Genomic DNA, 14,166 nt, shown 5'->3' with positions numbered 1-14,166 from the left:
GTGTGTGTGTGTGTGTGTGTGTGTGTGTGTGTGTGTGTGTGTGTGTGCTGTCTAGTTGTTATGTTTTACAGCCCTCTACTATGGCCCCAGTACTGCACTAGTCAGTGGAAACCAAGAAACGTCACAGGCTTCCTGAATATACAAGATTTAAGGTCTTGTAGAGAGACATGTACAAGAATTAGGGTAAGAAATGAACAAGAGAGCCAGACCCCTATAACCCCAGCATCCAGGAAGGATGAGGCAGGCAGACCTCTATGAGTTTGAGGCCAGCCTGGTCTACAAAACAAGTCCAGGACAGCCAGAGCTACACAGAGAAAACCTGTCTCAAAAAAACAAAACAAAACAAAACAAAACAAAAAAAAAAAATGGACAAGAGTAATAAAATGCAGTGGAACAGGACCATGTATAGGCTGAACAAGAAGGGCTCCACAGACTGAGAGAGAGGTCAGGAAGCTCAGGAAGGGAAGAAATCACACTTTATTCCTCACACTTCCTATGCATCTACCTTTGCAATAGCTTGCTCTTAGCTTTTGTATGCATTAGTAAATCTAGGATTTCTCTTTCACTGCTTCCTGCCATCATTGGCAAGACAATGGTCCCATGCATTCCTCTGCCTGTGTCTGTACGCCATCGCCTCCATCAAGGTCTTCCTCCCTACCCAGCCTCTGCTCTTCTGAAGACTTTGAGGAGTACCAACTGCTCTCAGACAGACCATTCTGGTCTCATCACTTTCCTGACCTAGAAGAGATTACCTGTAGAAAACCAAAACCAAACATAAAACGAGTAACATTGAAAAAGAATTTTTCAAGTGCCCTCCAAGCAAAGCCGTGTTCAGGGGACTGTCAATCAGGCTGCTCTCGTCCCCGCTGCCTCAGGCTCTCCAAGCGGCTGGCATCTCACTCAAGCAGCACAGCGCTGTTTTCAGCTTTCCCCTCATACTGTGCCCCTTGTGGAATTTCCTGTTGTGAAAACTCTTACTCATTGCTCACACCCAGTCTAAACGTCCTCTCTCCGGGTTCCCCAATAGACTCCTGCTCAGCCACACACTTACCAGGCCTCTCTCGGGGCCCCGAGATCCTGCCGCAAAGGCTAACAGGTATGAGTTTTGGCCTACACGTTTCAATAAGTGAGAGAGCTCTTACCTTAAATCTTACCTTAAATTTACTTGTTACAGCAAAGATTTTTAGCTTCAGCTGTATATAGCAGAGACCAAACTAGCTGAGACTTAAACAACGGAGATGTCTATTTCTCATTTACATACAAATCAGCATTTGCCTGGTAAACAGGATTCTCAGTCTACTAGGTACCAGCATGGGACACTGTGGGTCACTGGTAGCCAGATCCAGCTTTCTGCTCACCTCATGCTAACACGTGGCCCCCATCTCTTTAGTGTGAGAGGAAGAAATGAAGGTCACACCAACCCTCCTTTTGAGCCATCTCACTGAAGCTGCATGCATCACTCTCTCTCATGACTCACATCCAGAAAGTCATCATAGGGGCACACCCCGCTCTGTGAAGGTTAGGAAACAGTCTTTCTGTGGAGAAGCCGTGAGAAAAAATAAATGACTGTCCTAGTGTAGAGGGAAAGAAGTGCTGTGAGGTCAAAGATAGGCCATGTAATTTGGCTTTTTAGGACACATGCTGCCTATCTGGGAGAAAAAGTGATTCTGCGTCCTTACATCCTTCTTGGTTGTACAGAGATCCCTCGAGCATCCATACTGACTGTGGCGAAAGTGGGGACGTTCTAAGCATCCGATGGGAGTCGTCTCTTTTAACCCTCCTGAAAGCCTTGTGGGCTGTGCATGATTATTGACCCATTTTAGAGATGAAGAGGCTGAGAGGCAACATTCCGACCAAAGAAAGGGTACTCCACTGTGGGTGGTCAGGGGTCGTATGCCCCCATGGGGCATAGGTGAGAGGCCCATGTTCAAGATCATGAGGACCCTGAGAGCCCACTGCTTCCTGTTTCCCAGAATCTTTCACCCAGAGGGCAGCCTTCCACTCTGCCTTAGGCTCTCTCTCTTGTGGGTTCTCTGGCCAGATCCACAGACCTCTACCTTTCTCACAAAACTCATTTCCCTTTTGCATTCTTCTCAAGAGTACTTCCTGGTTCAAATCTCTTTTAAGTTAAACTGTATAACTTTAAAGAACTTATCGGCTTTAGGATATTTCTATTTTCTTTTGCCAGGGCAAATTGCAGAGATAAAGCTTTTTAAAGCCTAGCCTCTTTTTTTGAAATTTTTCTTTTCTTGCTTGAGATGGGAAGAGAAGGAGCCATTGATGAGGTACTTGCCAAGTGTGCACAAAGCCCTGAATTTGATTCCCATGTAGAACAGGTGTGCCTATAAGCTGAATACTCAGAAAGTAAAGGTAGAAGGATCAGAAGTTCAAGGTCCCCTCAGCAACAAAGCCAGTTCAAGGCCAGCAGAAAGAAAGACAGAACAAGAGAGAGACAGACACAGAGATAGAGAAGCCAAATTTAGTGGTGTAGACCTTTAATCCCAGCACTTGAGAGGCAGAGGCAAATGGATCTATCTCTGTGGCTTCAAGGCCAACCTGGCCTACACAGTGAAAACCTGTCTTTAAAAAAAAAAAAGAAAGGGAAAAAAAGAAAGAATGAAGAGTGAGAAGAAGAGAAAGATTAAAAAAAGAAAGAAAAAAGACAGGAGATGTAAAATAGAGACAGTGACAGCAAAACAGATCTTTAAGAATTACCTCCAGCCCATGCTCAGCCTGTCAGTTGTGAATCTCAGATGACTGTTGATATATCTGACTTCCCGGCTGTACCCCAAGCAAGGAATCCAAGGCTAAGGATATTGTCTTCATCTTCACGTGTGTATTGCCTAACAGAGTGTACAGCAATGAAATGTTGGTGAATCCTTACTTGTGGAATATTGCCAAAGACTTAACTATACCCAACTATAAGCAGTGCTGACATTACTGGTTTTGCCGATTTTTTGTAAGCAGTCATCTGTTTGTAATCTCTATTTTAATACTTTCTCAGAATCCAGAAGCCAAATGAGGTGTCCTCACCTCCCACTACCTCTGCAGCCATTCCTCCAGCAGCACAAGCCCAGCCTTCAGTGACCCAGCCCAGGGTGTCCACCATCCAGCAGGTACACCTTGAGGGCGGGGCCATGCTCCCCTGCCATAATCACTGTGAAATCATTTTGTCTGCGTGAGCTCATTGCTTCCGAAGGCTTTGGGAACCAACGCCTTGGGAAAACATCATAGGAAAAGTTAAGTTTCCGGCACCCCCCGTTTTATGAAGAGTTTTATAAAAAGTGCCAATCGTATGTGAACCGATGGGTGTGCATCCTAACTGTGATTTCATGGTACTTGGAATGATTTCTACTTACTAAGACAAGCAAGAGGTCGACGGCTTCGATGTTGTTTTAGAAAAATAATGAAGACTCAAATTTTTCACGTTGATGATAATGTTTATTATAAAGCATCCAATGTACAGAAGCATATTAAGTAAAAACTCGAATAGGAGCCGGAGAGGTGGCTCAGTGGTTAAGGCCAAGGGTTGCTCTTGCGGAGGGCCTGACTTCAATCCCTGGCATTTGCTTTGGGTGGCTCATAACCAAAAGTAATCCTGGGGAATCCAGCTACCTCTTCTGGCTTCCGTGGACACCTGCAGGCACATGCACAGAGTACATGCCTGTTCACATAAATAAACCTAAAATAAAATCTTTAAAAAAAAATCCACCAACATTAGTCAAGGTTCTAGCTCTACACCCCTATTCCTCAGACAAATCTCCAGTCAATAGTCATAATTACTAGGAGAAACTTCCAGACATTTTCTATTCATATATAAAAAATATTTGCGTAGGCATGCGCTTTAAAACATAAATGATGCTTTCCAAATGTATGTGCTGCATGTTAATGATGATCTAAATAAATATTTTTTAATGTACTGATCTACAACTTCAAAAATTATTCAGGATTACTTATCTAACCTTTTCAGTAATGGGGAGGGTCAACTTTGTCTCCAAATGCATTGGCCTTTAAACTGTGATTTGTGTAATGCTGCACAATGATGAGCCCTTTTCAGCTCAGCCTAGGGTTAGTTACCTAGACCCAAGTGGGGTTGGAGAAGTTTATTTTACAGCCAGTCTGACCTAGGAAGAAATGCAGTCGATTCAATCTACAAGCTCAAGTCTGTGATTCATGAATTTAGAAATCACTGGGTTTTGACTTGAGATTAATTTTATACAGCAAAGTCTGTAGATCTGTTATCTTTAGGTCTATCTGTGCGGTAGCCGTGGTGATGATGGACGTATTGTTGATTCCTCCTCACAGTGTCAGAGTCCTACCAACTACTTGCAAGGACTGGATGGAAAGCCTATCATTGCCGCTCCAGTGTTTACAAAGGTAACCAAATACGACTTCTTTCTTTCTGCCGGGGCTTTAAACACCGTGGAACCCAAAGGACCTCCGATCCGATGAGCTTATCTCAGGATTTGTCCTTTGGAAGTACAGTGTAGGAAGTACAGTGTAAGGGGTTTTTGTGTGTTTTGGTAGTTTCTATGGTATCACATCTAGTCCTAGGCTTCTTTACTTTATTTTACTTTTTTGAGATAAAATCTCACATATCCCAGGCTGACCTTGAACTTGCTTTGTAGTTTAAGATAACCTTGGACTTCTGATCCTTTTTACCTCAGACTCTTTAGTACTAGGATTACAGATGAAAACTGCTACACCAATTTATTCATTGCTAAGAATTGAACCTTGTGTGTGCTAGGCAAGCACTGTGTCAGTTAAGCTATATTCCCATTTCCAATTCCCATTTCACATCTTTTCTGCCTTATCTTCTTTCTTCTCCTTCTCCTTCTTTTTCTTCTTTTACTAAAACAGCTGACAATTTTATTTTCACATTTCACAATACAAAAAAACTGCACTTTTTTGTTTGTTTGTTTTTTCAAGATAGTGTTCCTCTGTTGTAGCCTCAAATGTCCTGGATGAGCTTTGTAGATAAGGCTGGCCTCAAACTCACAAAGATCCACCTGCCTTTGCTGGGATTACAGGGGTGTGCCACTGAGCCCGGCTAAACGCAATTTTTAAAATCCTACTTCTCCTCTCCAAAAGTCTTTGTTGTGGTACAGCTAGAAACACTCGGGCTCTGCCTGGTGATCTCCTGGAGAACCAGAGCAAGAAAAACAAACCTGATAAAGAGCCTTCTGCTCTTTCCTGTCTGGTGGAGTGGGCACCACCACAGGGTGAGCCACAGGTCTCACCATTGGAGGCCCAGGCATCACGGGCAGGTGGCCTCCCATGGGTGGCTGCATTCCAGGAACAGGCTCCATGGGCATCATCCCAGGAAGAGAAGGGCTCCCTGCTGGCATCATGGGAGGGTGCAGGCATCGTACCAAGTCAAGGAGGAGACTGGGGAGGAGGAGGGGACCATGGCCCCTACAGGAGGAGGATGAGCAGAGAATGGAGCTGGGGGTGTCTTCCTTTGTTGAAATGCAGCCATTGTTTTGTCAGTCAGGCTCTGGACCTGGTAATATTCTTTCACATTCTCTCTGCGTTCCCTACCCTCGAAGTCTCACAGACTGAGAATCACAGGGAAGATGCCTGTCACAGTAGGGACACTAAAACGTAGGCATGTTGCTCATCAGGCCGTAGGCCACCGAGCTTTGTGGCCCCAAGTCTCAGATTTCTAATGACACTTTTTGTAAGGAGGGAAATGGACTCACTGCTAACTGTACTGACCTTTATGCCATTCTAGAGGCTGTTAATCAGTCACTGCTGGAGATCAGGTGACAGGACTCTGGCCATTTGTCGTTCTAGAGATGGATCTTGACTTAAAGGAGAATCCAGTTGAGGGGCTTACCTTTGGTGCTCCAGAAACAGAGCTAAGTGAGTGATCTTAGGAGGCTTAACATAAAGCTTAGATAGGACAGGTAGCCCACTCCTCCGCTCTGTTGAATTAGTGGCTGTGGAATCATCAAATTCCAAGTCACAGTCTTTGTGTTCAGAACTTGGAAATTCAGTCAGAGGTTTTCATTTACAAAGGGAAAAACCAAGGGAGGGTCGAAGGGACTAACCTAAAATTCCAGCTATGTCGAAGAGCTGGCTAATGGTGGGGCTAGGAGTAGGAACAAGTTTTCCACTTTGAAAACTGAGATCCTTTCTATATGCAGCATGCACTCTGGCCCAAGGCAACAAGTTCAAAGGTAAACAAATAAGTCACATTGGATTTTTGTTTTTATTTTTCGAGAGAAGGTTTCTCTGTGTAGCCCTGGCTGTCCTGAAACTCACTCTGTAGACCAGTCCAGCCTTAAACTCAGAGGTCTGCCTGCCTCTGCCTCCTGAGTGCTGAAATTAAAGGCGTGCACCACCATGCCTGGCTTACATTGGATTTTTTTAATATTATGAAACCCAAACATGTCTTCATGATATTCTTCTTACTATGAACAGCACATGAAGACCCAAAGAGATTTTTACTCTAAAAGAAATGTGGCTTGAGCCATGGATATAAATGGGGGTTAATTTTGTTCTCCCAGGGATCAGTGGATAATGCCTGGAAACACTTTTGGGTTGTACTGAGAGGGCTGTGCTGGTGGCATGTGGAGATATGGTTAAGCACAGGGTGCCAGCCCCTCCCTCCAGCAAAGAATTATCTAGCCCCAAATCTATAGAGTGCTCAAGATGAAGAACCCTGGTTTCAAGAGAGATGGCAACTGTGGTCTTTTCTAGCACTACTCATACTCTTGCTAGATCCACAGCCGGCCCAGGAGGGGAGCTCCACCGTATTGGAGGAGATCACCTAAGGTGGCTTCCCAAAGTCAATCATGGAGTCTAGAGTGATCCCTGTCTTCCATTTCCATGTCAGTCAGACACATTTTCTCATGTGAATGAGAGAGCTCTTTATTTTTAAGATTCATTTAATAATCTAAGTTATATGATCTAATATAATTTATTAAAAATTAGATTGCTAATAATATTCATCATCATAATAATAATAAATGATATTTCAGCCCCACTATTGTGAAAGATCGCTATGATTTAGTAGATATCTGTTTTTGTCTCTTGTTGGCTAAGTCATCTAGTCTTAAGATGTAGCATAAAAGTGACATAGAAAGAAGGCAGTTGTCGTGTCTGCTTGTCACAGGTGAAAGACAGCGCTGACTCTCCAGAAGTAGCTAGCCCCCAAATACTCAGCACCTGGTCCCAATAAAGTCTCCGTCTCTCCATTCTCAGCACCAACCACCCCTCAGTCAAAGCTGGGGTGTGCTGGAATTCAGATCTCCTAGAGTGCACACCTGGTACATTCAGCACACACAGATAAAGCTGTTTCCATTTTAGCTTTTCTCCCAATCACCCTGAAAACTATGCAGATACAAGTTTACAAAGGTGCAGTCTGGCACATGGACGCTTGCCTATAATCCTAGCAGTCAGGATGCTGAGACAGAGAGGGGATGTTCAAGGTCCAGCCTCGTTTACACAGAAAGACCCTCTCTCAGAAAAACCAGTAAGTTCAAAAAGCTTTTTTGTTTTGTTTTGTTTTGTTTTCTTTAAAAATATCTGGATTCCTTGCGTAGTTCAGTGGTTAGGTACTTAGCAAGCACAGAGCCCTGGGTTTAATCCTCAGAGAGAGAGACAGAGAGAGAAAGAGAGTGAGAGAGAGAGATAGAGGGAGGGAGGGGGAGAGAGAGAGAAAATGAATCAGGACCTTTTAATATTAATTCTTCATATTTAATTTCCAAGGTCAACCAGAGCATCCATTTTTAGCTGTTTTAACTGAGGTGGCGCTTTTCCTGATTAGGTGTTCTGGTTGGCAGACACAAATGCCTTTAACAAATAAAAATGGAGAAGTAAATTAGATACAGTGAAGTCTATAAAAATATTAGCTTGCTGTGGGAAATCAGCTCTTGGTACACAGACTCAAGCTCTGAGGAGGCTTCTCCTGCCCACTGTATTTGGGCTTTGGCCTCCATAAATGGGATCAGAATTGACCAGGGACATGGGACACTAGGATAGGCTGGGGTTCAAATTCCAGAGAGACTTATCAGCTGCAGTGTGCTTGCGTTAGTCAATGAGGACAGGACTGAGGTCACAGTCACTGCCGGTGTCATTGGCGAACTCCTGAGTCACAGCCACCAAGGACCGCATTACGCCACCAAGCAACCCAAGCAACGGCAGCAGCTGATTTGCATGCCTCTGTTCGGGTTATTCAGTCTCTCTTATCTCTTCAGGGACTTCTGGCAGCTCAGCTCATGTGACTCACTTTCTATACAGCCCAACAGAGCATTTCTTTGCCAGTTATGGCAAGACATCATTTTGTTTTTAAAGCACTGATTAGAGGGTGGAGTTTTATTTAACTGTTCTTTCCTTCTTTGATGATGGAAAATGCTTATCTTCATTGTTTTCATTTTCTTTTGTTTCTTTTTTTTTTTGGGGGGGGGGGAGCGAGGGCTTCAAAGCCGGGTAGACCTGGCTGTCCTGGAACTTACTGTGTATACTAGGCTGGCCTCGAACTCCACACGCCTCTGCCTCCCGAGTGCTGGGATTAGTGATGTGGACCACTACCATCCAGCTCTTATGGTACCTTCATAGGAGGTTTAAGTGGAAAGGAGAAGTGTCTGGCTGAACGGGAGGCAGAGTTAGGAGTAAACTGGGTTCGGTAAGAGTTTACTCACAGAGAGCGCCTGTGCTTGACGCGTTCTTACGAACGCTAGGCAAGTGCCCTGCCACCAAGCTACAACCCCAGCCCAGCCTCACGTAGCCCAGACTGACCTCAGATTCTCTAAGCAACAGTGGACGATTTCTAACTCGTCCTCTTGCCTGCGTCTCCCAAGGGCCAGGGTTACAATGTATTGTTTGTGATCATGCTTGCTTTACGCAGTGCTGGGAAACAGACCCAGGGTTTGGGGCCTGCAAGGCATACTGTCCACCTCCTCAGCTCACCTTCTGTGCTTTGTTTCTTTTAATTTTACAGGTATCCGTTTATTTGGGGTGGGGTGGGCACAATGCATGCATAAGATTAGAGGCACCATGCAGAGGTCAGTTCTGTCCCTCCACCATGTGTGTTCCAGGGATGGAACTTGGGGTTGTCAGTCTTGGTGACAAGTGTCCTTTTGAGCCATCTCGCCACCCTGCCTGTGTTTTTAAACACTCCGCACACGGAGCTAGACCACCCTTCCTCCCCTTTGCAGCATCAAAAACACTTTGCTCTGCTTAAGAAGAGAACAGCACTCAGACTTCTTGAGCACGGAGGGAGGGAGGGAGGTGACCAAATTAGAATCTTGCTCCTGTCGCCTCCCACTCAGCGGCAGCTGCCCTGGCGGGCTCTCAGGGCTGCAGCAGCCCTGGCGCTGGCTGCTTCAGCAGTAATTTGAAGAGTGTAAGGGGGCAGGGGAAGCGAGAATTTGAAGAGCACTACATTATGTAACAGCAGAGGCAGGAAACCCTGAAATAACTGGGCCAGTGGCCAGATCCAGATTTCTGAAGACTTCCCAACCCACCAATTCCAGAGACTTTTCTGCATCAACTTTTGTCTGGGGCGCCTGTGACAACCAAACAACAGTAAAGGAAAATTCTGCCTGTGTTTTTGTAGCTGTTAACATTTTTTCTGTGCGTGCGCGCGTGCGTGTGTGTGTGTGTGTGTGTGTGTGTGTGTGTGTGTGTGTGTGTTTTGCATGCCCACATGTCAAAGTCCAAGTGTGGAAGTCAGAAGACAACTTGTAGGAATCTGTTTTCCCCTACTAGGTAGGTCCTGGGATCAAAGTCACATCCTCAGGCTTGGTGGCAAGCATCTTTACCCCCTGAGCCATCTCATCAGCTCCTTTTGGTCTATGTCAGTAAACCTTTTTGGGCCAACTCTGCACATTCACTTGCTTCATGCCCAAAAGTGCTGAAACATCTGGATTTAAAAAGAAATAACAAGCTGGGTGTGATGGCTCATGCCTTTAATCCTGGCACTCTGAGAGGCAGAGGCAGGCTGATCTCTATGAGTTTAAAGCCAGCCTGTTGTACAAAAAGAGTTCCAAGACAGCCAGGGCTACACAGAGAAATCCTGTCTCAAAGAAGAGAGAGAGATATAACAAAATGGACCGTGAGCTAGTCTTAAAAATATTCACTTGTTTATTTTTATGTAGATGAGTGTTTTGCCTGAATATATGTATATGTACCCTGTGAATGCCCTGTGTCCAAGGAGACCAAAAAGGACACCAGATACCCTAGAACTGAAGTACAGACAGTTGTGAGCCACCATGTGGATACTAGAAATCAAACTTTGGTCCTCTAAAAGAACATGTACTCCTAACTGGTATTTTTTTTTTTTTTTTTTTTTTCAAAACAGGATTTCTCTGTGTAGCCTTGGCTGGTCTGAACTTGCTTTGCAGACCAGGCTGACCTTGAACTCACAGAGACAAGCCTGTCTCTGCCTCCCTGAGTGCTGGGATTACAGGCATGCTCTACCACCACCTGTCTGATAATGTGTTTTAACCAATAAGGGAGATGCTGTTTCTGGTTGTTGTTGGTTTTGTTGGTTTGGTTTAGTTTGGTTTGGTGGTGGTGGTAGTTTTTTTTTTTGAGACTAGGTCTCACTTTGTAGCTCTGACTGTCCTAGAACTCACTATGCAGACCAGGCTGGCTTCAAACTCACAGAGATCCACCTGCCTCTGCTTCCAGAGTGCCGGGGTTGAGGGTGTGTGCCACTGTGCCCGGCTGAGATGCTGTTTCTGAAGGTATCCTTGCACTGTGTCTGCCAGCCGAGGCCCACTAAGCAGTAACCTACATCTATGGCACCTGGCACTATAGGGTGGGGACAAGCCAGGTTCATGGTCATCACCTTTATTCTGTAGTAATACTTCTATTTCTGGAAGCTTCATCATGTCTTCAGGAAGAGCGGAAGTAAGGGGTCCAGGGCTGACTGGTCATGGAGTCTCCCCAGACTGTGTCGGATCTGAAAGAACTCGAACATGATCTCGGTGACGACAAATGAGGCCGATGTGTACTTTGGCTACTGTTTACCTCAGGAGGCTGTGGACTTTTGACTATTGTGACGTTCGTTCAGATCCATAATTTTAGTAAAGATTAACTCGGTCTCAGCTGAGGACTGTCCAGTTTACCCTGTTCACCCTCGGTGAAGGTAGGGGAATGTGGAAGTCTGTCCACTTTATGTGCAGGTGCTGAGCTTTGTTACTGTGACGAAACACCAAAGGCTGAGTCCTTTATTCAGGAGAGAGGGTTACGTACCTTACACTTTTGGAGTTTTAAGGGTGTAACAATGGTATTGGCTTAGCTCTGTTCAAGATCTCATGGAGGATGTGACACAATGGTGGGAAAGAGAGAGAAGGGATAGACTCAGGCAGTGAGACAGGAAGCAGGATTAAAAAGAAAGAAAGAAGGGACTGGAGAGATAGCTTGGTGGTTAAGAGCACTTGCTGCTCTTCCGGAGGACCTGGGTTCTATTCCCAGCACCTACATGGCGGCTCACAATCATTCATAGCTCCAGTTCCAGGAGCTTTGGGCAGATACAGGTGGGTCTCCAGACATCCAGGCAGGCAAACACCATACATAAAAACTGTTCTGAAAAAGAAATAAAGAGTACCAGGCATGGTGGCGCACATCTTTAATCCCAGCAGAGGCAGGTAGATCTCTGTGAGTTCAAGGCCAGCCTGGTCGACAAAGAGAGCTCTAGGACAGCCAGGGCTGGTACACAGAGAAACCAAACAAGAAAGAAAGGAAAGAAAGAAATGGAAAAGGAGCCAGTAACGACTCCTCACCAGACTTTGCCTCTTGGAGGCCCTGCCACCCTTAGCACAGCCACACTGGATTGCAAGCTTCCAACGGGAGCCTTTAGGGAGACACATTTTAATCCGAATCAGCCCCACCCCGTGAGAAGACACCCAAGGTCGACCGCTGTGGCAGATGCAGTGTCCTCAGGGCTTGACTAATTTGTACGCCTGTGTAGCCACAAGCGCCGTTTCCCTATGAGGCGCTGGCCACAGATTCTCCAGGCCTCTAATTCCAGCCCTCAGTAGATGGAAGCAGGAGCATCCAGAGCTCAAGGCCAACCGTAGCTACATAACAAGTTTCAGGCCACTTTACCTAAAAAAACAAAAACAGCTATAGCAAGATGGCTCGGATGTGGGGCTAAAGGAAAGCCGCAGCATTAAAGAGTGTGTGTGGCTCTTCTGAGGACCTGAGTTCAGAGGATTATGTCAGGTACCTCACTACAGCGTGTGACGGCCTCTGGTGCCTTTTTTTTTTTTTTTTTTTTTTTTTGGCCTCAGGAGCCACTTCTACCCACATACAGATAATGTGAGATCTGTGTGACCCCATTTCTGAAAAAGAAACTCTGTCTTGAGGGTAAACGACCTGGGCTTGAACTCAAGTTTCAAAAAAAGGAGAAAAACCCACAAAAATGTGTTTTGACCACTCACCTCTGGTAATGATCAGCCATCACCTCTGGCAATGGCCGATCAGTGACTACCTGGAGTTTACCCAGGTGTTCTTTACAGTTTGGCCCTTCAGGCAAACAACTTCCTCCGGACACCTGATGTTTGCTAAATGTCAACCAATCAAATAACTGCTAAGCTGGAAGTTCCCAAACCTTGCTGAAACCCTAAATAAAAACCCTCTCTCCCTGAGCTCGGAGCTCTACACTTGAGAACCACTGTGCAGGTGACTTTGTGGGCCTGAGTTCGAGCTTGTAATAAAGACCCTACTGTGTTTGCATTGGACTCGACTCCTTGGTGGTCTTTGGGGTCCGAGAGACTTGGGCATAACAATATACATGTAATTAAAAATAAAAAATAATGCCAGGTGAGAAGGCACATTCCTTCAATCCCACCACTCGGGAGGCAGAGGCAGGTAGATCTCTGAGTTCAAGGCCATTCTGGTCTACAGAGGGAGTTCCAGGATGGCCAGGGCTACACAGAGAAACCCTGACCTGAAAAAACTCAAAAGAATTAAATTCAATTTAAAAAAGAAAAGAAGAGATGCCTCATCAGGTAAAGGCACTGTCTCCAAGCCCGATGAACTATGTATGCATGATCCTTAGGTCCAACATGATAAAAGGAGAGAGCCAACACCTCCAAGTGTTCCTCTGACATCCACATATGTGCCATGACACTCATGAGCCTCTAAACACACAATAAATAAAAATGCAATAAACTTTAAGGAAAAAAACGCCCAGTTTGCGACAGTGATGGCTTTGAGTCTCAGCACCTTTTTCTACGTGGCTCGTAAGAGCACCCTTGAACACTCCTCTGCTGAGTACTGACTCCAACTGAGGTGAGCTTCCGTCTCCTCCCTGCACTCTAGCAAGTCTGCCCTGTGCACGGCAGCTGTGCAGGGACTCGGCTGACCTCTCAACAGAACACACTTCTCCACTGTTACTGTCAAGCGAGACAGTGCGTTCTCGTGGCTGTGACACACCTCTCAGGAGGATCCCTGTGCGTGAGGGCGCCACAGACCCCCTGCTGGGAGCCACGAGCCACATTAGAGCATGTATATTAACCTCCTCCTCATATAGCGCTTACACAATCTCTTCTGTCGCTACCATTTTTATCAGGACCCTTTTACTGGGATTTTTCTAGCTTGTTTACCTCAGAAGTAATGAAAACTTCACTACATATTAATTTAGTGGCAGATGTTTGACTGCCACTACAGGTTACAGTAGGCCCCAATGTTGACCTTTTAGCAGATTTTCCCCCACCCAGAGGTCAAGGAAGAACATACCACACAACAGTTCGTGGGTGTTACCTGTTTTCTAGCTTGTCATTATGTGTTGGGGAAAATGAGGAATGACTAGATTTTTCAATCCAATAGCCTTTTTATTAATTCAGAAGCCACTCTGTGTTATTCAGGTCATGAATGGTTTCAGCAAACTAATTTGGGACTACACAAAGAACAAAGCAGTCACATTGAACTACAGTTTTTCCTGGCTGTCACAATGCCAATTCACAGACACGTCTGAATTAAAAGTCAACTGCTGTGGGCATTCAGGCCAAAGTTCAACCTTTGGACATTGGGACAAGACAATGTCATCTACAACACTTGTACTGGAAAACTGTGTAGTTGACCAAAAACACCCCACTGTATAATATTTTTAAGTAGGTTTATGGTTTTTTGTTAGGCTTTGCTCACAGCTGCGGGAGGGTGTGTGTGTGTGTGTGTGTGTGTGTGTGTGTGTGTGTGTGTGTGTGT

At 45.3% G+C, this 14,166-nt stretch overlaps 1 protein-coding gene and 1 pseudogene across 1 annotated transcript in view; one reads left to right on the top strand and one right to left on the bottom strand.

The window, feature by feature from the left end:
- The window catches only part of Mypn (myopalladin), a 64,570-nt gene that overhangs the window by 26,206 nt on the left and 24,198 nt on the right, over positions 1–14,166 (top strand). The window contains exons 4-5 of the mRNA XM_055598846.1: positions 3,005–3,116; positions 4,306–4,377. Coding sequence (XP_055454821.1) covers positions 3,005–3,116; positions 4,306–4,377 — 184 coding nt within the window. The remainder of the gene's footprint in view (positions 1–3,004; positions 3,117–4,305; positions 4,378–14,166) is intronic.
- Positions 5,109–5,612, bottom strand: LOC129670355 (U1 small nuclear ribonucleoprotein C-like; annotated as a pseudogene).

The sequence above is a fragment of the Psammomys obesus genome, unplaced genomic scaffold (genome assembly GCF_907164565.1).
Source record: "Psammomys obesus unplaced genomic scaffold, mPsaObe1.curated_primary_1811, whole genome shotgun sequence".
In the NCBI taxonomy this organism is placed as follows: Eukaryota; Metazoa; Chordata; class Mammalia; order Rodentia; family Muridae; genus Psammomys; species Psammomys obesus.
This window is presented reverse-complemented; position numbering and strand designations above follow the sequence as displayed.